The following is a 24,486-nucleotide window of genomic DNA, read 5'->3' on the forward strand; positions in this document are numbered from 1 at the left end:
TTGACTTCAGTTAGACGATGCCTGTTTTGCTATGTAACCAATCACGCTCTTTATTCAGAAGATCACTTAGAAGTTCTATGGAAATACATACAGCAGATTATAAGCAAAGGTGAGGGAAGAGTAAAAGTAGGCAAGTCTGCTGCTTTGTCTCCAACCATTACAGTGATCCACCACAACTGAGAACAGCTTTAGATGGATATAAGTCACCTGCTGCTAATATTAAGAATGAATCAGATAAAAATGGTCTTTCCTGTGGGGAATATTTGTCTTTATGTTGAGATGCATAAAAATGAAAAAGTATCAGAAATGCAAAACTAAAGGACAAACAATGAACATGCTGACAAGTGGAAATTTAAGGCTCCTTAAAGGATTTTTGATATCTTACGTTGACAAAATAAAACTTGACTGAATGTGTGACTGTGGCTTGTAGCAAAGAGTACTTGGAGTTTTTAAAAAAAGCATCAAGTAAATACTCAGTAAAGGTTTTGTGTCACCAAAAAGGAAATGCATTAAGCTGATCCTGATTAATTAATCTTTATTCTTTTCTCTGGGTGGAAAGCAGAAGGTTGACGAGTGCCTTTGTTCGTGGGCACTGGCTCTCTTTGTGGCATGACCTCGCAGCACCCAGTGAGGGTTATCAAACAGGGTGTTCAGAGACACCCACAAACCTTCATATATTCATTGTGAATGATGACAAAAGTATGCATGTTTAGTTATACAGCGTGCAAGCATCATCTGGCATTGTGTTATTCTAAAATACTCTCCTACCTTGGCTCCAGGGATTCCAGGTGTCCCTGGAGGTCCAGGTAATCCAGGAGGGCCCTATAAGGATGAGAGATTCAGTCATGAGATATGTTTGCATTTTGTGCAATACAATCTAGAAAATACTCACCATCAGGGGGATGTTGCGGATATCCTGTGAAGAAATATTAAATGTTACTAATGCTTTATTTAATGTGTTACTTTCTTTGTAGATGAGAAAGTGAAACTCATATGAAGCGACATACATTTTCATACTGGATTTCAGCCCTTCCTGGCTCCCCAGTCGGGCCTGGCAGACCCTAGAAGGTGCAGATGTGCCATTTGTCAACTCAGTGGACACATGTTAATAAAAACTTTTATTTCATCCAGAACTTACCCTTGGGCCAGCTGGGCCTTGAATACCTGCTTCCCCCTATTAGTTGATGTAAGACATAAGACTTTGGTTAGGCATAAATATGCTATAGGATTCATATTTTTCTGAATAAAGGCCCTTTCAAAATTTATTTCTAGTGCTCTTATCCTCCTTTTTCTCCCTGGGATCCTTTGTCACCCTATAATAAAAATATTCTAATATTATGCAGTAACTTCACAGAGTTAGAGTTACTTAAGCATTTTTTAAGTAATAATTGCATTGCTGTTTCATGGCATTGTATTTCACTCACTCTGGGTCCTCTTAGTCCCGGCAGTCCTGGTGAACCAGGCTCTCCTTTAATTCCCGGGGCTCCAGTGTTCAGCTCTCCTTTCTCTCCCTGTCATACATATAGAAAAGGTCTTAACCAATGGCATACACTGTTATCTCCAATTTTATCTCCATGAAAATCAAGAATAATCAGTCCTCTGAAGAATACTGTCAGCAGTTCCAGAGCAAATAAATACATAGTAAGCTGGTAAGTGGCCCTGGGGGACATTGTTGTCTAACCGTTCTGTCCGTGGCTTCTAACAGTTAAACATTTACTGTTTCATGAATTGAACAAATAGTGGCAATATGAAGGTTGATAGAAATGATTGGTAGAATTAGCCAGTTTCATGAAAACAATCATTAAGACTACACATTCTGTCAAAGAGGGAGCAAAATCCAGCAGCACGGAAAGACAGCCATCTTGGAACGGATATATTCACTGACACACTGAAATGGGTGAGTTACTAACAAGCTATGATGACAGAAAGATGACAAAACCACCATAAATAAACAAAACCACTATGAACCACAAAGAGTGAAAAAAACAATAGTGGCCGCCTCGTGGTAGATTCTAGGTGATGTTCAGAAAAGGTGTCACAGGGATTCAAACTCATCTGAGAGTTTTAGTGGATGCACCTACAGTTTGAATGTAAAAATCCTACGCTGCCTAGTTCTCGAGTTATCATGTTAACAAAACTTTCAGAAAGTGTCTGTGAGTGTTCATCACGACATATCCTTGGTAATGAGGATGAGACATGACAAGGGCGCACCCCAGGGGCCAGAAGGAGGTAGAGAAAGACGTAGGAGACCTGGGCCATCTACAGCTCCCCAAAGTACTCAAGACCCAAGGCCACATATCTATAAGAACTGTTTGCACCCCAGAAGAAGAATGAAGGCCCCCAACTGAGCCCTCACAGCCAAAAGACACGAGCCCCAGAGAATCAGAGGCAAGGGGCAGCCCAACCTGCCGGAGGCTGACCATGTCAGCGTGACCCGAGATTGGCCAAAGTGCCCAAGAACCCCCTCCCCTCCCCATGACAAAGAGGCCCAAGTCACCTTGGACCACAACCCCCAAGGAAGCAGGCTGATAACCACGGTCAGCTTTTTAACCAGCAGGGTCGGCCTGATGAAAATTGATGAAAATGTAAAAAAAACATGAAAATGTAGATAAGGTTGATCAGCTCCACAACTCTGAGTGGGGCTGGTAAGTGAAGTGAAGGGGGTTCAGATGTGGTCTGACCAGAGGATGGAACTGATCGAGGTTGTCTTCCAAGGTCTTAGTTAGGTGCAAAGAAGCATCGTTTTCCAGCCACAATCACATATCACCCAGTTGAATCAGCCTTTACATTATAAACCGTAAATTGTTTACTGTTGCTAATCATGATCGCTGCCCCTCTTGATCTTGAGTCAAAGTTGGACTGAAACACTTCAGCTGTGCAGATATGAGTCTTCTGCAGAAAATGCAATGCCTGTGTTTAGCTGTTTTAAAGATCTAATAACTTTTTAAAATTTCATTGACTAATTGCTGCTGTAATGGAGGTTGTGCTCTCCGAGTGCTTCTTGTTCTTACAGTGATATGACATGGACCTTCAGCACCTCCAGACTGGTCAAAAAAGCCCAGCAAAGATCGCTCTGCCTGAGAAGGTACAATGAGCAGAGTTCCTCTAGAAATGGCTGCTGGACTTTTACAGGACAACCTGGGATGTGGTGGTTCAAAACACAAGAGTTCACTTGAGATGATCCCAAAGTGTCCCATTAGTAAACTCAAAGGTTTGTCCAATGTTCACAAAGTTTGCATTTTAACACTTCTTTTTACTGTGACCTACAGTGTGTGTAGATATATGTGCACTGACAAAGTTTCCATTACAAAAACAAATTACACATACGGATACCTTTAAGACCTATCGGCAACTCTTACACTGAAGAGACCGTAATCAGCCAGTGATGACACTGCAGTATTGCTTTCATTGTGTTTGTGTTGCAGCCCAGTGTCCTGACAGTCAAGAAGCACAAGGAGATACACCTACTGCTAGAGTTTCCATAACCGCTTACAAATTCCATGTGTGCACCAACGAGTGACAGTATCTGCTTCAACACCTATTCAATGTGTCACAGAGACACAGAAACAAGAAAAACGCCACTGAAAAGTTTCATCTGAAAGATATTCTAACAGCATATGTGCATCTCCAAAAGTTGATTCTGTTCATCTGGACGTAGCGTTTTGTGGGAGAAACGTTTTGTCATCATCCAGGTGACTTCTTCAGTCTCAGCTGACTGCAGGTTTCCCCCAATCTTATAAACAGGACATGAAAGTATATGTGCAGTCACCATGTCACACTGAATACCTCGTATTCTAGCAACTTTTAAATGTCTTTTCAATTAGATTTGCACAGTTTACTTTACTATTGTTCTAGCCACCTCTAGTCCGTTTCTATCCTTTGCAAGTCCTTCCTGCTGCGAATCATGAGCAGATGAACCGTCAACAATGTGTAAAGTTCAACTAAGCAACTAAAATGTCTTCATAAAGTCAGACATTGGATTGGATAACAGAATGACTTGTGTGAAATAATGTCTATCTCCCTCCTGCTTATTCTTATCTTATTCTTCATCATTTCCTCCGGCTATTTAATTGTTCCTCCTCATTTGCAGTGAAGGAAATGTGGGCACACACTTCTCCTGGTCATGAAATCCAGTATCTTACTGCTATTGTATTTAAAATATGGGAGCAGAACAGACAATTTTAATAAGAGCTGCTTTCAGAAACACCACCTATGTTAGTATTTTGCAACAATGACTGATGGAGGTGTTGGATGTGTCTGTTCCCTGTGTGTCATTAGACCTGAGCTTCCTGCTGGGAGTTTCAGGAGTTTTCTCTGAGATTATAGGACCAATTTCCCATAAGTTCATAGATTATTCTTCCTTGTGCAACTATTTCTGGGCACTGAAGGTTCAGCCTGTGAAATCACTTTCTCTTTATTAAAGAGTAAAAGCCTTCACAGATTGCTGCTCCCTGTGGATACAAAATGCTATACAAGTTTAACCTTCCTCCTGCCACCATCTGTCTGAGGCCCCTAATGGAGAAAACATACCCTGCCATCCTAATGTGGCCAGTACAGAGATGTACTGTGAGCCCAGGTCTGCTGGGACTGCTGCAGTGCTGACAGAGGAAGCAGAGTCCACCATGTAGAAAAACAAGACAATAAATGTCTTCATATTTAATTATTCTGTGGTAAAGCCTCTAAGACATGACAAGCATCTAAGACATAAGTGCATCCAGGTAAGTTCCAGTTTCCTGTGTTCAGAGACAGACAGCAGAAGGATTTGAAGCCTGTTTCTACTGATTCATACATTTAAAGCATGTTCCTATCACCCAGACTCCAGCAGTGACATCTGCCATCTTGGCATGAATAAATAATCCTTAAAATGCCACACACACAAGCTCCCTGCTTGGCTTTTATTTTTCATTCTCTCGCCTCTCTCTGGGAACGCCCTCACTCTTTCACCTCCCCACACAGTGCATGGAAACATTAGCTCAAGCAAGCAGACAGTCCACTTCATCCAAGGGGAAACAGACCACAGGGAGACGGGGAGCTGACAGAAGTAGAGCTACAGCCTCCTCTTGTTAGCTGCTTAAACTATGGAACTGAATTAAATCCTCTCGTGGAATTAAGGCCAGAAACTATGAAGAGAAGTCTGTGTCGGGCTCTTCAGCTTTGAACTCAGCTTTACTTTACTAAAGTGAGTAGTTCAGAAAAAACAAAAGGTGCCTTATTTTACTTCCTCTTACCTTATTTCCTTGGTCTCCCCCAACTCCCTGTGAAGCAGATAACAATGCTGTAAATTTAACAATAATTATACTCTCCACTAGATGGCGCACACGATATTTTGTAGTCCTTTCAGTGAGTAATGTTTCATGTCAGTGAGCTGATGGGCTCATGGCAGAAAACAGATAAGATGGAACATTTACAATAATCTGCACAGAAGGAGAGCAGCAGCTTATTTTCACAAGTGCCAACATTTGAGCTCTTGGGCAAAATCACATCTTATAGATTTATACTGTGAATTCGTTGCTATAACTGTTCATATCCAGATGGCAGAGACATTAAAATCTACAACTGTTTATTCGATTATACAGTTTGGACAAAGACACAAACTAATAATAATATTGTCTTTGTTGTTTTTTGTATGTCCTGTCCACATTAGAGCAATCAGAATCATTGTGTGAAGGACAAGGACAGCCTGAAGGATTTATTTTCCCATGTAAACCAGTACAGCTTTACTGGTCCACTTGATTGACATATTTTATTGGACCTTTATTATTATTATTATTTATTTTTTTCATTTTGAGTTATTACACTGAGAACGGACAGGACCGGAGGACAGGAAAGAGAAAGAAAGAGAAAATGGGAAGAGAGTTAACAGAAGGAAAGAGAGAGAGAAAAGACTAGCAAGGAAAAACACAGCATCCGCAACCGTAAATAATAAACAGTATAAATAAATAAATAGTAATATTGTCACCAGTGATAGGGTTTAAAGGCACTTGTCATCAGGAGATTAGATCTCTTGGAGCAAGCTACTGTATCCTGCAAACTGTCCTCAAACCTTAGAGGATGATCTTAAAAGCTTAGAGTGTGTTGGAGAGTTTCTCCTGATGCTTTGGGTCAAACATAAAGCAGAAGGTAAATACCTTTGGGCCTGCTGGGCCAACATCACCTCGATCCCCCTGTGGAGACAAACAGACACACATACAAACACCAAAATAATAACACTAATAAACACTGAAAGCACAGTAACAGCCAACAGATGATCAAAGTGGTGTCTCGAAACCTATTAAAACTGAGCCCTATTTCTTTATTTCCCTTTTAAAGTAAAAATATAAGAGTTCATTATGAACATAAAAATAAATAAAATACTAAAATAAAAATAAATAAAATACTACTTCCTTAATCTTTCTGCTTTGATCGTACGCAGGTATTCAAAGCTACATGATACATACGTCCATCATTAGTAAATAAGTGGTCATTTCTTTCCGTTCATAAGGAAAAATGTGTCTACTGGAATATAGCATAGTTGAAATAATACTTTTTAAATGTAAAACACAGAAGGGAGCTCACCTTTTGTCCTGGCACACCTGGCTCACCCTGAAGACATAAAACAATAGGTGTATATGTATAAAGCATCTATACATTCAGCTTTGATTTACCGCAGTAAGCATTTCACATCTCTGCGTCACATCTGAGCTCACAGTTCACATTCCTGCTTTCAAACAATCCATAACAATTAATGCATCACGTGGAGCGTTTGCATCAGGCACACTGAAAACTTTCTGACTTGGTGTCATGTGGCCTGTTTGACTCCTACAACTCTAAATTCATCACGGCGGGCTACAGTGATGCTATGCTGTTTTTATTTTGCACTTTGTATTAGAAAGAATGTTTTTTCACCTTTAGTCCAGGCAAGAGCTGCATAAAGAAGGAAGAAGAACGTTAATGTTGCATGAATTAATAATGTGAAGGCTCTAGAAAAACATGACGAGTCACAACACTAATGCTTACCCTTGGGTCTTTTCCAGGTTTGCCTGGCTCTCCAGGTTTACCCTGTGTGACATAAAACTTTGTTTTACAAAGACTATACGAGCCATGTCATAATCTTGTGAACAATGACATTATGCCCCTCCCTCTAGTGAGAGCATAACAGTAAATACATTCATATAAAGTGAACCTTTATACTAGTTAGTCTCTTAAATCTTGTCTGAGATGGAAAAGTCTGTTAAATTTAAATTTGACACCATGGTGCGTGACACCAGAGGATATATAAAGAGGTAAACTCAGATTAAGACTCACCGGTGGGCCATTGGCCCCATCCGATCCCGGTGTTCCCGGTGGACCGGGTGGCCCCGGAGGTCCCGCAGGCCCCTGTATTCCAGGCTCGCCCTGCTAAGAGAGTTTGAGTTAAAACCTGTCATTCTACAGTGAGCCACACCAGCCATGTCCAAACAACCTCACACTACACTGCAATCAATTCAATAAAGGGTGGGGAGCAAGTGCTGTGGTGTTGGAGAGAGCAAGGTAAGCTAAGGAACAGGGCGAGCAGTTATTATGCTGGAGAACAATGACTTTTTTCAATTAATACCCAGTTTCTACATGCTTGACCTGTGACCCTCAGCTGACAGGATATGCAAGCATATGGTCAATAGATGCTCCAAAAGTGACCAAAGAGTCATTTAGCAATAACACAATCACAGAGGTTTCATTTTCTGGACTGCTGTCCACAGTTACCAGTGTGGATCAAGAAGACAGTGAATAGAAAGAGTGCCTTTCTTATTCAATGATGTGAATGCCCTCCCTGTCAATGAGGTCAAAAAACCCCAAGTATCCAAAAGCTCTGAAAACCAATCACATGATTGAGGCTGGTGTAAAATATGAAAACCTTCAAGAACACCATTTTACTTGTGACTCTAGAGACCATCATACAGAGACATTTAATTAACCATCATCTTATCTTAATTCAATGCTACACAAGCTATACAACACAATTTTTGTACCATTGTTGTCCAGCTTTATGCACACCTTCATATATATACATATATATACACATATACATATATACACACACACACACACATGGCAGCAGAGAGAAGCTGTGGGAAGGAAGAGAAGTTGGATGGCAAGCAGGGGACATACACAATTGTACCTTGAGGCGTTTTAATATTAGAGGGCTTATTGAGGGCATGTTGCGCACGGTGATGGGCAACATCTGCTGGGGGGGAAGTCACAAAGCACAGGTGGCCAGCGATGCAAAAAGGTCACAGGGCAAAGGTCACCAGGAGGCCAAAGAAAGGAAACAGGGTAGAAGAGGAGAAAGACGGATAGAGGGGGAGGGATGTAGAGGGAAAAAGAAATGAGGGTGAAAGGAAATGGGAAGTCAAATTAGAAAAAAGGAAATAAGGCTGAAGAAAGGAAATCTAAAAAAGAGGCCCCAGTAAAGCAAACTATAGGCCTGAAGCTGCAAAGGGGATGGTCCATGCACTGATATGCTCTAAATTATATGCTGAATTTTGTTTTGCTTCTTAGATGCCAGCAGAGAGCCTTTCTGTTTGCTGTGCAGGATTTGTTGTGGATCAGCATCCCCATTAACTGTTACTCAGGCCCGTAGATTGCAGTGGAGCAGAGGAAGGAGCCTGTCTTGCCACAAAGAGAGTACAGCAGTAGAGTTACAGTACATATTCAGACTTACTGTGGCCAACTGTCCAACACAGGGCTGTACAATACGTCGCTTCTGTTGAGATGACCAGTGCGATCAGATAAAAGGTCAGTACAAGTAAACCTGTGATGAGAGCTTTGTTTTCCCAAGTGCATGAAACGTGCCTACTTTTTACAAAGCGTACATATTTCCACAAACTTTATGATGCCACTAAAACGAAAGCACCTTTATCAATAAAGTAAACCCAAAATAATTCCTGGCCAGTCTTCTCTGTCTTAACACGTATCCAATGTTACATTTGATTGACTTCAGTTAGACGATGCCTGTTTTGCTATGTAACCAATCACGCTCTTTATTCAGAAGATCACTTAGAAGTTCTATGGAAATACATACAGCAGATTATAAGCAAAGGTGAGGGAAGAGTAAAAGTAGGCAAGTCTGCTGCTTTGTCTCCAACCATTACAGTGATCCACCACAACTGAGAACAGCTTTAGATGGATATAAGTCACCTGCTGCTAATATTAAGAATGAATCAGATAAAAATGGTCTTTCCTGTGGGGAATATTTGTCTTTATGTTGAGATGCATAAAAATGAAAAAGTATCAGAAATGCAAAACTAAAGGACAAACAATGAACATGCTGACAAGTGGAAATTTAAGGCTCCTTAAAGGATTTTTGATATCTTACGTTGACAAAATAAAACTTGACTGAATGTGTGACTGTGGCTTGTAGCAAAGAGTACTTGGAGTTTTTAAAAAAAGCATCAAGTAAATACTCAGTAAAGGTTTTGTGTCACCAAAAAGGAAATGCATTAAGCTGATCCTGATTAATTAATCTTTATTCTTTTCTCTGGGTGGAAAGCAGAAGGTTGACGAGTGCCTTTGTTCGTGGGCACTGGCTCTCTTTGTGGCATGACCTCGCAGCACCCAGTGAGGGTTATCAAACAGGGTGTTCAGAGACACCCACAAACCTTCAACAGAGTATGACTTGATCGTAATGCAGCCAGGGTTTTCAGAGGAAGATCCTGCACAAAGAGGCCCTACACACCATGGAAATTGTCATTTTAGGCAACAAACCATTTCATTATCAAATCAAACAGAAAGTTACATACAGAACTGAGGTCAACATTCGCCCAGCTTACATAATCGAATCTTTAGTATCAGAAGAGCTGAGATGCATTTTCTCTAAACACCGGGTCTCTGTGGCTTTTAAACACCAAAACACGCTGCACCAAAAACTGGTCCACCCCAAGGATCGGGTCCCCCGACACAAACAGAGTAACATAGTGTACGCTGTTAAGTGCAGGAGGATTGCCAGGATTTATACATCGGAGAAACCAAACAACCTCTGGCTACAACACAGCAGAGCCACCTCGTCAGGCCAGGACTCTGCAGTCTATTTACACCTACAGGCCAGTGGACACTCTTTCAATGATGAGCATGTTCACATCCTGGACAGGGAGGAACGCTGGTTTGAGGGCAGAGTCAAGGAGGCCATTTACGTGAAAAGGGAAAGACCATCTCTGAGGTTACATCTGTCATCATCTTACAAAGCTGTGATTGCAGCCATTTCCAAACTCTGAATGGTAGTTGTTTAATAAACAACTAGAACCAGATAATTATCAGAGAAAATCCACTTGCATCAGTCCCTTCATCCAACTTCAAATTACTCAAATGCCCAAGGCCCTTTGAGGTGATGGTAGTGGTGGATGTTGATTATGAGGTTGTGCAAATTGACAAAGGCAGAGCAATGCAGATTTACCACCTCAACCTGACCCTCCTAAAAGCATAGAGGTAGGCGGAGCTTGACTCTCTGCTGAGCTAGGTGAATAACTGAAAAGGCAGTGGCGTATTAGAGCCATCTTCACCTGTAAATATTGGAAACGAAGTATTTGACAAGACATTGTTGCCTGTCTATTATTACTAAGACTAAATTAACATCTGAACTCCACAAACAGCAGTTCCCTAAGACTGCGGCCTGGACTGTGTTTATACCATAGGAATGCCCCTCCAGACTGCTGCAGGGGTTTCTTAAAAACTTAAAGACTAGCTAAAAATAGGCTAATTTATCAGACAAATCTCCATTACATAGCAGACTCTTTTTCCTGGCAATCATACACATCTGTCTGTATAGCATGCTGCTGGTAGGGACCCTGTTTTCCCTCAGCTACCTGAACTGCAGAGACAGAGGGCCAAAGAACTGCAGTTCCACATGTGCTACCTATCATTCATCTATTTTTGTCATCGTTAACGACTCTATTAGTTAATCTTAAAAAAAGAACATAATAATAACACACTCAATATGTTAAACTTTGACTTCTTCTGAAAGAGAACCAGCAAAGAATTAGTTTAGTAGTAATGTTTCCTTACCCGATGTGTGTAATCGCCACAGATACCCTTGAATAAACGAAAAAAGTTGAATTAGAAAGAGATCGTTAGAGTATCAGAAAACTGATCTGAATGGCATAAAGAGCCATAACCCTAACCCTAGCCCTTTCACACGGTGAGTGTAGTTTAGTCTATGGAAACTGTGTTGAGTTCTGTAGCTCAAGAAGAGTTTTCCCAAATGTGATAGCATACACCTTGATGGTGTCATAATGTTGCCCTCTGAGGCTGACACACTGCTTACATTACTGCTACCACACACTGTAGAGATATGCTAGTTAAAGCTGATAAGCTCTGTGCTATCTTGCCCTGATTCTAAAAAACAACATGATGGAAGCCATAAGCAGACATTTACTCTTTCAAATGTGGACTCCAGAAATCAGTGGCCCGTCTTTTATATACAATCTATGCTTCTGATGCTTTAATTAAATGGTGTGAGTACTTCTTTCATCAAATAAAGGGTAGTACACTCACCAGCCATAATAAAAGAAAAACATGAAAAATAAAAATCTCACCTTCTCCCCTTTAGGTCCAGGTTCCCCCTGGACAGCAAAAGAACACAAGTAAAGAAAAGAGGAGTTGGTTACAAAGGTAGCAAAGAGCTGAGCAGTGCGTAATCAGAGGACTGACATCAGGTCTCAGATACTTACTGGGTGTCCTTTAGGACCACGCTGTCCCTGAAAGACACCAGGAAAACACTTTGTCTTAAATATGACCTAGGCATTGATTAGCTGCTGCAAGGTGTGAAAGACTTAACATGAGTGAAAATCATTTTCTCAGAATAATCAATCAAACTGAAAAATGGACTGTTCTAACTTCTTGTTAGGAATGAACCCACTCAGGTTAACTTCCCACTAAGGCCTGGATGTGACCTGCACAAGTAGCTGTCAGATCTCAGCAACTGGTTTATTAAAGAACTCAGGAAGAGGGGCACAAATCCATCCATCCAGTCTATCCCAACTTTATATTCACTGTGTTTTTAATTTGTTAAAGAACGACTTTGTTGCACAGGGCTGCTCCACTTGCCCTGTGGGGGGTCTCTGTCTTTTAAACTTGGGTTCTCTACCAGAGACTTAGGATCTTGAGGGTCCTGGGCAGTATCTTTGGTGTTCCTAGGACTAGGTTCCTGCGACTGCCATTCCTGGGATCTGCTTTAGCCACTCTTCTATTTTTGCCATCACTGCCCTGAGTGCTCTGATTACCACAGGGACCACTCCACATCTTTTCTCTCAGCTCTTGGTATTTTTTAATCTTCACATCTTCCTTCTTCCCGATGTCGCTATCACTTGGTATAGCTACATCTAACGCTACAGCTGTCTTCCTCTGCTTGAACTTGGCCTGTCTGTATCTGAAAGTCCCACTGGATCTTAGCTGGGTCATTTTCAACCATCCTAAAGGCCATATCCCACTGGATAATTGGATACGACCTTGGGACTTCCAGGCCATAATCATCACAGATCTCCCTGTGTACTACGACAGCCACTTGCTCATGGCACGTATAACCTGCCAGCTAGCATCTTGCACTATTCTGCTGTGTGCTGGAATATCTCAGGGAACAGTCTGTGCAGCCTGAACCTGGTAGACCCCAGCCTCTATCAATCTTGTGCTTAAAGCTTGTTGCTGTGCTGCCATGATTAGTGTTTCTGTGCTGTTTTTCAGTCCAACTTTGTCCAGCCATACAAAGTGGGAAGAATGTTGTTTCCCCTAACATTCCCAGATAGTTTCACAATTGTCTATGAAACCTACATTGTTTTTAAGGAGAAAACTGGCTGCTCCTGTCTGCATGCCAAATATCCTCGGCCAAGACACTAACCCCAATTTGCTCTCTGATGTTGTTTATCTTATCTATTTTAATTCTGTTTTATTTGATTATATTATCCCTCTGTTCAGCACTTTGGCCCACACTTGATGTCTTTTAAATGTGCTATCTAAATAAAGCTGACTTGACTTGATGCAACAATCAGAGAGTGTGTGAATGACAGATTGAAAACACTTACATTTAAAAATTATAGAAAAACGTGCTTGTGTAAATGGGTGAATGAGGCAGGTTGTGTAAAGAACTTCAAGTGCTCAGATATAGTAGAAAAGCGTCATACAAAAATCAGGCCATTTGCATTACACCCCCCCCCCCCCCCCCCCTGTCCAATTGGGGGAGGGAAACAAAGAAAACTACAGAGTTTGACATTTTTTGCAAAGTTACACACCAGTTCATTATTAACCTTAAAACCTTTGACTGACATAACCCTGTGTCATATTTCTAAAAACAGAATTGCTAGTAGCCAGAGTTTTCCCTTGGCAGGTTGGTGATGGACTTTTGTTCCGGATACGGTTCCTGTTCCTACCCAACTGCTCGGGACAATCGGCTGGGAGAGAGCTAACGATGGCTAAAGGACAGCACAGAGGACGACAGCACAAGAACAGATCCTAAACACCAGATCCGTAGAGGCAAGAGTCTACTACTGTCATGGTCCCTGTGCCCTGCTGGTCAATCCTCTATTGGGCAATATGTTTGTGGTTTGTTTGCTCTCTCGCCCTCTCTCTCTCACTCTCTCTCTCTCTCGCCACGGCGATGCTCACTGCGGGCTCCCGCTGCTGGCCCACACACCTGCTCATCACCACACCGGCCGCTGATCCCAGCTGATTACTGCACTACTTAGATGGCGAGTCTGCACTAGTCTTCGCTGGATCGTTGAACTATCAGCGTCAGTCAAACTTGTGTATCTGCCAACCTGTATCTTGAAAGCCCTTTGTTATTATCCCGCTAACCCGACCTTTTGTGTTTAGATCGTTTTTGGAACCGGATTCTGAGAGGAGTGACTGAGGAGGAGCTTTTGTACAGAAAGTGTGGAGCACCTTTTCCCCTAACCCTGTTTCCCACGGACCCTGGCGACCCGGACCCGTTTCCCCTGCACATTGTACATAGCCACTTGGTGATTGTGTTCACTGTGAATAAACGCACTGTTCTTCGCTTAAAGGGAAACCCTGGCCTGCGCCTGAGTCTCTTTCGGAACCCCTAACAACTACAGCTGACAGGCCCAGGGTTGCAGACCTTGTTGCAGGATAGTTGTAGGATGGGACTGCATATGGACTTCCAGTCCCTAAGCCCCAGTGGGAGACACCACCAAAGGTGGTTAAGAACAACAGGGCGTCGAGTTCCACACAGTCAAGCCAACATATAGTGGAGGTTGACAAGGAGCAGAAGAATGCAGGGACAGATGTGTCTGTCCCAGCAGACAGCAACAAGCAATAAGAAGCACGGGAAATAGAGAAGTACCAGGTAGTTACGGGACAAGATTTTGTTTTTGTTCTGTTTGTGTACTTTTCATGTTATATTATAACGAGTGCTTGATTGGCACTATTTATGTTTATGACTTACCATGTCTCCCTTTGGTCCACTCTGTCCCTTTGTGGAGGCAAAACAATTAAATCAATCCAAACATATAACATCACTAAACTAAAAAATAATAATAAAGATGATGATGGCTGGTAGAATTTTTATTAATGACCAGTGAAGGAACTAAATTATTCAGTTCTTCCAGTTTGCAAAAGGAACTTAATGGTACTCACAGGCTTGCCATCTAACCCAATTGGACCCTGGGAGAGGAGAGGAGAAGACAGTACAACATTTAGATTGTGTTATAGTCCCTGACTCACAAAGATGCAATTTCTAACTTTTAGGAAATACACTGGCAATTAAATAAAGACTGTGTATCTTGCTCAGACATACAGATGGCAGTGCTGGTGGTAGTAGAAGGAAGGTGCTGTTACCATTATGCTACTAGTTAAAACAGTTATTGGTCTGTGTTTACTGTGCTGAGCAGCACTCACAAAGTGGCAATCTAATCATGAGAAGATGGTAATATTTTGGTTTGATGTTCCATTTTATCTAAAGGAGTGCAGAAAATGTTTTTACATATTTTATATGAGTAAAATCGTCAATCACCAGCTAATTCATGAAGTATTATAGCCTAAAAACAACCCTGGCAAACAGGTGGTTATAGCTTACTGGAAATCCTGGAAATCCTCTTGTACCAGGTTGTCCCTAAAGAGATGAAAAAAAGAGAAAACCATGAGTGTTTAACATGCATCCGACAGTCTGACATAAAGCCTGGAAAAGTGTAGTTGAGAGTAGAACGGTTCCGCTATTTTTACGTATTTTGTAAATGGTGAATACACTGTGTGCGATTTCCTTCTGTGTACACGAGGAAATCAGATACTGAAAAATGTTCTGTCTCGCCTCAGGCCAGCAATGACTGTGAAGCTTCAAAATGTACCACATATTCATCCAACCCAGTGACATGACAAAATGACAGGACAGACGAGCTCTACAGAGGGTTGTGCGGTCAGCTGAGCGCACCATCCGCTCCGAGCTCCCTGACCTGCACTCAATCTACAGCAGGCGGTGCTGGACCAAGGCCAGGAAGATCGTGAAGGACCTCAGCCATCCCAACAACAGACTGTTCTCTCTGTTGAGGTCAGGAAAGCGATTCCGCTCCCTGAAGACCAACACAGAGAGACTGAGGAGGAGCTTCTTCCCGCAGGCGATACGGTCTCTCAATCACACCACCACACAGTACTGACCCACACATATGGTTCTTACACACACTGGACTTTCTGGACTTTGGTTTTGCACAACACTGGTCACTATATTCTTCATTTCCGGTTAATACTTGTACAGCTGCTGTTATTGTGTATATATTTATTTATGTTTAGATTTCTTCATACATTCTTATATAGTTCTATATTGTGTATTTTGTTGTACAGTTATTTTATTTTCAACTTTAATTTATATATTTATCTTTATCTTATTCTTCCCAGTTAAATTTACCCTTCATTCTAATTTGTGTTGTACAGTTATTTCATTTTTAACCTTAATTTATATTTTATTCCTTCCTAGTTAAATTTACCCTTTTTAATTTTTCATATTTATTTCCTTTCTTATTCATAGCCTTTTCCTTTTTTGTTTTCTTTAGGTCACGAGCAGTTGTCCAAGCATTTCACTACATATCGTACTGTGTATGACTGTGTACGTGACAAATAAAAATTTGAATTTGATTTGAATTTGAAAATGCTAAAGATGCTGAAGCATTTGTTTTGCCTCGGGTTGCATAACCTCCTGTTTTCCTCAGCGCTCTGTTTTTTGTTCACAACTGTAATGTGTTTGCGACTGACTCTTCTTGGATTCTCCTGTGCAGAGTCTCTTCTGCAGCCTGTTATTTATTAGAAATGCCTATTACAATACAGGAAAAGTGGGCATACAAAAGGATAGACTATAATAATGAACACTAAGAAAAACAGATGCTTAGGCTGGCTAGTTGCCCTCCTGTAAACTATAAACGGGGAGAAACATTCAACTCGTGTTGTCACCTGAGAATTTTGGTCAAAACAAGAGAAACCAGTATGACTGGATAACTAGCCGTGAGCCCAGCTGGACAAGGATGGAGCGTCCAGCTTTGTTCCCTGATAAAATAACGATGACTAGTGATCCAGTCTAACTTAACTTCCAATGCAATCGTTTACACATGCACTCTGCAATTATATAACAATATTCTGTCATGGAGCAGTGACTCAGTCTTGAATAAAGACAATTTGGCCGAGCCAACATAAATCCGTGCTCAGTACTCCACAAACCTGAAAAGTAAGGAGTTGTCTAATTTAATTAATAGAGCTGAAAAGTCTGTTGGTGTCCACAAAACTGATGTGATGAGTTCTACAACAGTGGTAGCTAATAAAGACATTTGCTGCATAGACAAGCAGACGTGATTAAAGGTAAAAGGGTTCGTAGTTCTAGGGAGAGACACTTACAGGAGGTCCTCTTGGTCCAATGATAGACAGGCCAGGCTCACCTGGTGCTCCCTATGAACAGACAGAAAGACAGGAAAAGGGATTCCTTCCTCTAGCACTCACATCTATAAATATTATCAGAGGGATTCAACAAAAAGGTAAATGGCTACAGCAATTCATCACATACAATGTTTAAATGTTTAAAGAAATGTAAAGCTGATGTGACACCAATGTCTGGTTACTTGGGGTTTAAATTCTAAGCTGGTTTAAATTTGGTGATAGTGGGTAAACACCAGTGGCTACTGAACTAACTCCTGATCCTTGTTTAACCTCCTAAGACCCGAACTCTTCCACGGCATGCATTTTTAATTTCTCTTTGATATTTGGGCTGATTGGGACCTGATGAATGTAAAAACAAAGAATTAGCAGATTTATTTTTTTTACCTAATTTTTGTTTATAACAAAAATGAGAGCCACATATGAGGATTTTCATTTTAAATTTCGATAGAACAGTAGCAGTATAATGTCCTTGTAAGTGGATATCAGGCCCTTGCAGAGCAAAATTGAGTATTTTGGTCTAAATAACCCAAAATGTGATGTCCACATATGTGGACGCCAGGTCCTAGGAGGTTAAGGGTTCTATAAATGATTAGACTTAATGGAAGAATGTTATTAAAATGTGCAGTAATGCATGAAGCGCAACCTCTTGTTTCTTCATATTTTGCTAGGAAAATGGGAGATACTTGCAATTACGTATTGAACTACTGTCTCTTGGACAACCTTCTTCCTTCTAATTTCTTTGAATAGCATTCAGGAATAGTTCTCCACACATTGCTTAACTCTGGTTCTGGTTCATTTGCTGCTTTTTGTTCCGTTCTCTGTCACTCTGCCACTGATCATGTTCCATTGTGTTTTTTTCTATTTAGAAAAGCATTTGCAGTGTGGGATTACTGTCACTGTCATGGTCCTGGGTCTTTGATCCAGTGTTTTTATTCTGCACTCTTTATTTGCTCCTTTGGTTTTAAGAAATGTTTACATTCATGTGTGAGTGAAGCGCTGCTGAGGATCTCCTTAATCCCACTAGCCCGTCTTCCATGGAGGACGGAGAGTCTGGGGACGACAGGGACAACTCGTCTATCTCCGAGGGTTAGGTCACTGCGGTAAACAAAGAACGAGACTGCAGACACAAGCGGTGGAAATGCGCTTCCTACGAAGGGTGGCTGGCCTCTCCCTTAGAGATGGGGCAAGGAGATTGGCCATCTAGGAGGGGTTCTGAGTAGTTGGAAGCTAAACACAGAGCACCTGTATAAAAAAGCCCAAAGCCGACTGTACTTCCTCAGGAGGCTGAGGTCTTTTAACATCTGCAGGAAGCTCCTGAGGATGTTTTACCAGTCAGTGGTTGCTGGAGTACTTTTCTATGCTGTGGTGTGCTGGGGGAGCAGCACAGCAAAGAGGGACTCATCCAGGCTGGAGAAACTGATCAGGAAGGCTAGCTCTGTGGTCGGCATGAAGCTGGACACTCTGGTGACAGTGGCAGAGAAAAGGACATTAAAGAAACTGCTGGACATTATGAACAATGCTGGGCATCCTCTGCACACGGCCATAAACAATCAGAAGAGTCTGTTCAGTGACAGGTTGCTTCTCCCCAAGACAAGAACTAACAGACTTAAAAACTCCTTTGTCCCACACGCCATCAGACTGTTTAACTCCTCTCTGGAGGGGAGAGGGAGGGGAAACAGGAGGACAAAGGAGGGGGGAACAACTAAGCTGTAGTGCCTCTTCACCTCACTGTACAATACCTTGTGCAATACTTTTTGTAAATAGTCAACAGTGCAATAGACTCAATACTTGAAATGTGCAATTCACTTGTATTTTTATTTTTTATTCCTATTTATTCTATTTATCCCCTTTGTATATTTTATTTATATTTGTCTCTGTATTTATATATGTGTGTGTGTGTGTGTGTGTGTGTGTGTGTGTGTGTGTGTGTGTGTGTGTGTGTATAACAATTCTGTAACTGTAACTTCGGTCGTTGCTGTGCTTTTTTGGAAGTCGAATTTCCCAGAGGAACCCACCCGAGGGATTAATAAAGTTCTATCCTATCCTATCCTAAAGCTGTGATTTTGAGATTAATTCTGTCTGCTGAGTCCTGCATCTGGGTTCACTCTCTATTTGCCACAAAACTGTTCAATGACATGGGACATATAAATATAAAATGGTTGCCAATCGTACGCATTCCCGATGGTTAAATCAAAAACTGATTGAACTTTTTTGTGTTGAATAATTATATCAATATAATGCCCACTGATATCAGTTATATCAATGGGCAGCACGATGGCACGGTGGGAAGCACTGTTGCCTCACAGCAAGAAGGTCCTGAGTTCAATTCCACCATCAGGCCGGGGTCTTTCTGTGTGGAGTTTGCATGTTCTCCCCGTGTTTGCATGGGTTCTCCCCGGGTACTCCGGCTTCCCCCCATAGTCCAGAGACATGCATGTGTTTTACAGATAGCTCTAGATAATTACTGTTGTAGCTCAACTTTTTAACATATTAGAAAACACTTTACATCCTGCGGCGGTCTATCCTTCAAGCGTAGTGTCTTGGCTGTTCCCAGGACTGCGCTCTTCTAGACAGAGAACTTGGATGTTGCTCCTGGGATCTGCTGGAGCCACTCGCCTACCTTGGGATTCACTGCGCCGAGCGCTGCGATTACCACTTGGACCACCGTTACCTTCACCCTCCACACCTTCTCCAGCTCTTCTCTGAGCCCTTGGTATTTCTCCAGCTTCTCGTGTTCATTCTTCTTGATTTTGCTGTCACTCGGAACTGCTACATCGATCACTATCACATACGTCTTCCTCCGTCTACCACCACTATGTCCAGTTGGTTAGCCATCACCATTTTGTCCGTCTGTATCTGGAAGTCCCACAGAATCTTAACTCAGTTGTTCGCCACCTTCCTTGGGGGCGTCTCCCATTTTGACCTCAGGACTTCCAGGCCACACTCGGCACAGATGTTCCTGTACACTATGCCGGCCACTTGGTTATGGCGTTCCATGTATGCCCTGCCTGCTAGCATCTTACACCCTGCTGTTATGTGCTGGATTGTCTCAGGAGCATCTTTACACAGCCTGCACCTGGGGTCCTGCCTGGTGTGATAGACCCCAGCCTCTATGGATCTTGTGCTCAGAGCTTGTTCCTGTGCTGCCATGATTAGTGCTTCCGTGCTGTCTTTCAATCCAGCCACTGGTAGGATTTCTGGATGTCAGCCACCTCCTCTATCTGCCGGTGGTACATACCATGCAGGGGCCTGTCCTTCCATGGCAGAGAGGCGCCTCCTCTTCCTCGGGTTTGTGCTGCCTGAGGTATTCACTGAGCACGCAGTTAGCCGGGGCAGTCTTCCTGATATACTCATGGATGTTTGTTGTCTCATCCTGGACAGTGGCTCTGACGCTCACTAGGCCCCGGCCTCCTTCCTTTCACTTAGCGTACAGCCTCAGGGTGCTGGATTTTGGGTGAAACTCTCTACGTATGGTCAGGAGGAGATAGAAGAATCAAGACGAGGGTCTTGATGTCAGTGGCTTCTATCTCCTCCTTTAGCCAGCTTATTGTCCCAGCAGGGTACCTGATCACGGGCAGGGCGTAGGTGTTGATAGCCCGGATCTTGTTCTTACCGTTCAGCTGACTCCTCAGGACTTGCCTCTGCAGGTACTTGGTGGTTACAGCTTTTCTAGTGACCTCTTCATGGTTGCCATTTGCCTGTGTCATTCCCAGGTAGTTGTAGCTGTCCTCTATGTCTGCAGTATTGCCTTCTGGTAGTGCAATCCCCTTCCCTCTTTTCGTTACCATCTGTCTACACTTCTCCAGTCCGAACGACATTCCGATGTCGCTGCTGTACATCCTGGTGGTGTGGATCAGTGAATCGATGTCTTGTTCACTCTTGGCAAACAGCTTAATGTATGACAACTGCTCCATTCCATAGTTGGTATCCGTAGCCAGTCTTATCAATGATCTCACCAAAGGGGTCCATGTCTATGCAGAACAGCAGTGGAGACAGAGCATCTCCTTGGTAGATCCCTCAATTGATGTTTACTTGTGGTGTTGGCCTCTAGTTAGGACTGGGCAACATATTGAGTTTTTAAATACATCGATATATTTTTATACGAGATATGAGATGTGACAATATCGTTTATATCGATATAGTCTATGTTACGTTATAATGCCTCTCTTTCGTCCACTTTTGTCTCTACGCAACGTTACTCTGCCTCGCCTCTCTCCTTCACTGAACACAACTTCCCCTCGCCCATCGCTTCACCTGCAGGCAACGACAAGATGGACACGCCAACTATCAAAGAGGAGCTGGTCGGTAAAAACTAAACATTTGGACATTGCTATTTTAGTGCTGGTAGCAGTGATCTCGTTAAAATGATGTTAACGCCATAACTGCATTAACACGGCAAATCTCCGTTAACGAGTTACCGCGGATCACCCCGTGCGTGGGGCTGGACGGCGTCAACGGGTTAACGAGCTAACTGGGCTAACATGTTGACGCCATCTAAAATCCTTTCATTGTCTCAAAACTCGACGGTGCACCTTATGTATGAATTCTGGTTGTGCTTACTGACCGCGAACCGATTTTCTGTGGTACACGGCGCTCAGCAATCTGTCAAAAAATGTTTTTGGACGACTTTGCTAAGCTACAAAGCCGCACCGCTTGATGGATTGTTGGAGCATTACGGCTACCGTAGTCAGGAGCCTCGCGGAGTGATACGCATGGGCTTCAATGTAATATTACCGTATTGTGTGCGTAAGGACCACATATGGCACTTATTAAGAGACATGGTTACAAAGAGGATTTCAAACTCAGTCACACAGTAGAACTTGGGAACAGAGCAGCTGCAAATCTGTCTTTGTTATTATGCTCAGTGTCTTTTTAGTTTACATCTTGACTGCACAATTGTGAGCAGTTTGTTATGCACAAAAACAACATTGTTTTATTTTATTTATGGAGCATTATTATTTAATAAAAAATGATAATTTATTTCCGAGTAATTCTTTTTATTTACATCTACGCTGTACGTTAATAAAAGTGCCTGTGTGAGATCTGGGACACAGCTTTGACTAAAAACTCTCTTTTTGTTCTTACTTTATGGTTTTAAAAAATATTGAGATATATATCGTATATCACCATCCAGCTAAGGAATATCGAGATATGAATTTTGGGCCAGCCCTACCTCTAGTGTTGTTCACCGAATCCCCATTGCATTACTGATGAAGGCTCTTATTGTCCTGTGGATCTTGTGCAGTTCATAGGCAGGTTATTGGTCGGGAGTTGGATGGAACTGGTCCCTTCTGTGTGTCTCTCATAAACTAGCAGCTGGTTCATTTGTGCTCCCAGTGGCTCATGGAGTACCGTCAGCTTCTTCAGCCAGTAGTCATGAATCATGTCAGGGTCTAATGCTGTCCAACTTTTCATACCCTTTCTTGGATGTCTGCCACTGTGGTCCCTACTGGACTATTCAGGGAGTTTACTGTGGTCTCTTAGATTCACTAGCCACTGTGGATTGTCGTTATAGATTGGGTCCTTCTCCATATGCTCTTCCAGTATTGCTCCGTCTCCAGCCTTGGTGGTGCTGTTCTCATATTGTTCCCTGCCACTGAGAGTACACCTTAGATTGTTCTGTGGAGTCGACCTGGTTTCTCCCCCTGCCTTCTAGCTCTCTAGTGTACCTCTTCAAGTGGCTGGACAAGGCTGTGAGTCTTTCCTTGGCAGTTTCCAAGGACTCTGTACTTCTTAGGTACCTTTTCTTTATTACACCTTTCTGTAGCTTCAAAAGTTTGCTAACTTCTCTCCATGCTACCTTGATCTTGGCCTCTAGTCTCCTTCTCCATGGAGGAAACAGCTCCATGTGGCTTTTCATCTTGTAACCAAGCATCTTACAGACCACTGCTACCGTGGTGTTGATTAGCTGATTGGATGGTCGCAGTTGGTATCGTCCTTAGTGCTGTGTTTACATCTTCTAGTAAATCTTCAGAGGGTACTTCACGTTTTACCAGAAGGTAAAAGTAATGATTGAAAAAGAGGGTTCGTTTAATTTGAGGTTGTTGTCTGTTGCTTCCTTGGTGTGCTCCCGCTTTGGTAAGTCAGAGAATTTCATTTGTACAGATGAGAAGTCACAGGTTAGGGTTTGAATTTCAACCAAAACCAGGACCCACTCGGAGAAAACAAAACCAATTGTTGTTCACAAGCAGACACATAGAATATGGATCTTATTTCATCCTAAATAAACTTTTTTTTAATCCCACAAAGATCACTTTCCATCAGCTGTGGCTTTAAGAGATTACATGCAGTAATGTCTGCATGTATAATTTTGGTATTCCTTCATTCTGTTTGTCCTGACAGCTACGGGAAGAGACGAAACACAGATCATTACCTACTGAAGCATATTCTCAGCCTACAAAGATAAATATTTTGCACTGTGATCCATAAAGTAGCCACATTGTCTGCTCCTCCGCACTTTATGGATCCTGATGATCAGGTTACAATTTTTGTAAGGCAATCCAAGGCTAAAATTATATTTTAATGACTGACTATTTAAAAAATGTATTGGCTAACAACCACATTTGACTCTCTGGTATGTGTTGTTGCTTTTCCCCTTTGTTACACATTTCAGCCAAGAATTCAGAGTGATGAGAACAAATCTGTATTTGTATATGCATCTGACAGATTGGAAGATTTTGCTTGTTGACACTCTCCCTCTTTAGAGACTGTGTGTTTAATGTGTGTTTAACCCTACAGACTTATAGCAGTTGGAATAATGGTCACCAGTCTGGCATTTGTTCTTCTCTTCTCCAATATAACATAAATAACATAATAATAGAAATATTTTGGGTAATAACTATTAAATCTTCTACTTCTGCTGAGTGAACAGCATTTTAAATAAATTGTGTAGTGTCCATCATAGTACAGAATACAGCATTCAGGAGCAGAGAACAAACTCAGACTGCTGCATTGACCCTCGTGGACACGGATCACCTGTTCTACCAAGTGAGCTAATTTAGCACCCTAGAATTTTGTCATGTACTCTGCCGTTGCCTGTGTAAAGGTCTCCCCAGTTGGGGGACAGACTTAGGAGTCTTAAATTAGACTTTTCAGATGCCTGCGTAACAAATTGTTACTTTGGTGTTTCAGAGTGTAAAGACTTCAGGTGACCTAACTGGGGTGGGAAACCATTTACAGACCCACATGCTGTTGAAAAATAGAGATCCAAATCCCATCCCTGTTCATACAATGAAGTGCACAGTTATGCACCTCTAACCACTACTTCCACCACCCATTGAGTCACACCTTAGCCAAGTCTATTTATATTTCACTGCAATCGGGCCGTGTTAATCACAGATGAGCAAAGTCAAAGAAGTCAAAATTAAAAATAGAATTTCAGGATTAAGCTCCAACATTTAGTTAAAGTTTAATCAAGTTATTTTTTTAACTGTGCTAAATAACTACATTTGTATATGGACCATCTAATGGCATGTGTTCCTAAACTTACCTTCTCCCCTGCGTGTCCTTTTAAGCCCTGGGATCAGACACAGCAGACACAGTCACATGCAAGTAGGTGTGTAGAGGGGGGAGAGACACAAGAAGGGAGAGAGAGAGCGAGAGAGAGAGGGAGAG

At 42.1% G+C, this 24,486-nt stretch overlaps 1 protein-coding gene, 1 long non-coding RNA gene and 1 pseudogene across 2 annotated transcripts in view; 1 reads left to right on the plus strand and 2 right to left on the minus strand.

The window, feature by feature from the left end:
- The window catches only part of col13a1 (collagen, type XIII, alpha 1), a 71,236-nt gene that overhangs the window by 41,048 nt on the left and 5,702 nt on the right, over positions 1–24,486 (minus strand). The window contains exons 3-22 of the mRNA XM_086258171.1: positions 24,362–24,388; positions 16,834–16,884; positions 15,035–15,070; positions 14,596–14,622; positions 14,405–14,431; positions 11,679–11,705; positions 11,544–11,570; positions 11,014–11,040; positions 9,615–9,683; positions 7,285–7,377; positions 6,997–7,038; positions 6,886–6,903; positions 6,556–6,582; positions 6,129–6,164; positions 5,229–5,255; positions 1,425–1,511; positions 1,139–1,174; positions 1,008–1,061; positions 893–916; positions 769–822 (exon numbers count right to left, since the gene is read on the minus strand). Coding sequence (XP_086114297.1) covers positions 769–822; positions 893–916; positions 1,008–1,061; positions 1,139–1,174; positions 1,425–1,511; positions 5,229–5,255; positions 6,129–6,164; positions 6,556–6,582; positions 6,886–6,903; positions 6,997–7,038; positions 7,285–7,377; positions 9,615–9,683; positions 11,014–11,040; positions 11,544–11,570; positions 11,679–11,705; positions 14,405–14,431; positions 14,596–14,622; positions 15,035–15,070; positions 16,834–16,884; positions 24,362–24,388 — 816 coding nt within the window. The remainder of the gene's footprint in view (positions 1–768; positions 823–892; positions 917–1,007; positions 1,062–1,138; positions 1,175–1,424; positions 1,512–5,228; positions 5,256–6,128; positions 6,165–6,555; positions 6,583–6,885; positions 6,904–6,996; positions 7,039–7,284; positions 7,378–9,614; positions 9,684–11,013; positions 11,041–11,543; positions 11,571–11,678; positions 11,706–14,404; positions 14,432–14,595; positions 14,623–15,034; positions 15,071–16,833; positions 16,885–24,361; positions 24,389–24,486) is intronic.
- On the plus strand, positions 13,490–14,048 carry LOC147315385 (uncharacterized). The gene is made up of 2 exons (XR_015124306.1): positions 13,490–13,730; positions 13,813–14,048. It is a non-coding gene; the product is annotated as an uncharacterized LOC147315385 (long non-coding RNA).
- On the minus strand, positions 18,020–20,801 carry LOC147315386 (uncharacterized; annotated as a pseudogene).

The sequence above is a fragment of the Aulonocara sp. 'chitande type north' Nkhata Bay genome, linkage group LG13, assembly GCF_057382095.1.
Source record: "Aulonocara sp. 'chitande type north' Nkhata Bay isolate Kocher_YH1m ecotype deep benthic linkage group LG13, A_spYH_male_GT1.1, whole genome shotgun sequence".
NCBI classification, from domain to species: Eukaryota; Metazoa; Chordata; class Actinopteri; order Cichliformes; family Cichlidae; genus Aulonocara; species Aulonocara sp. 'chitande type north' Nkhata Bay.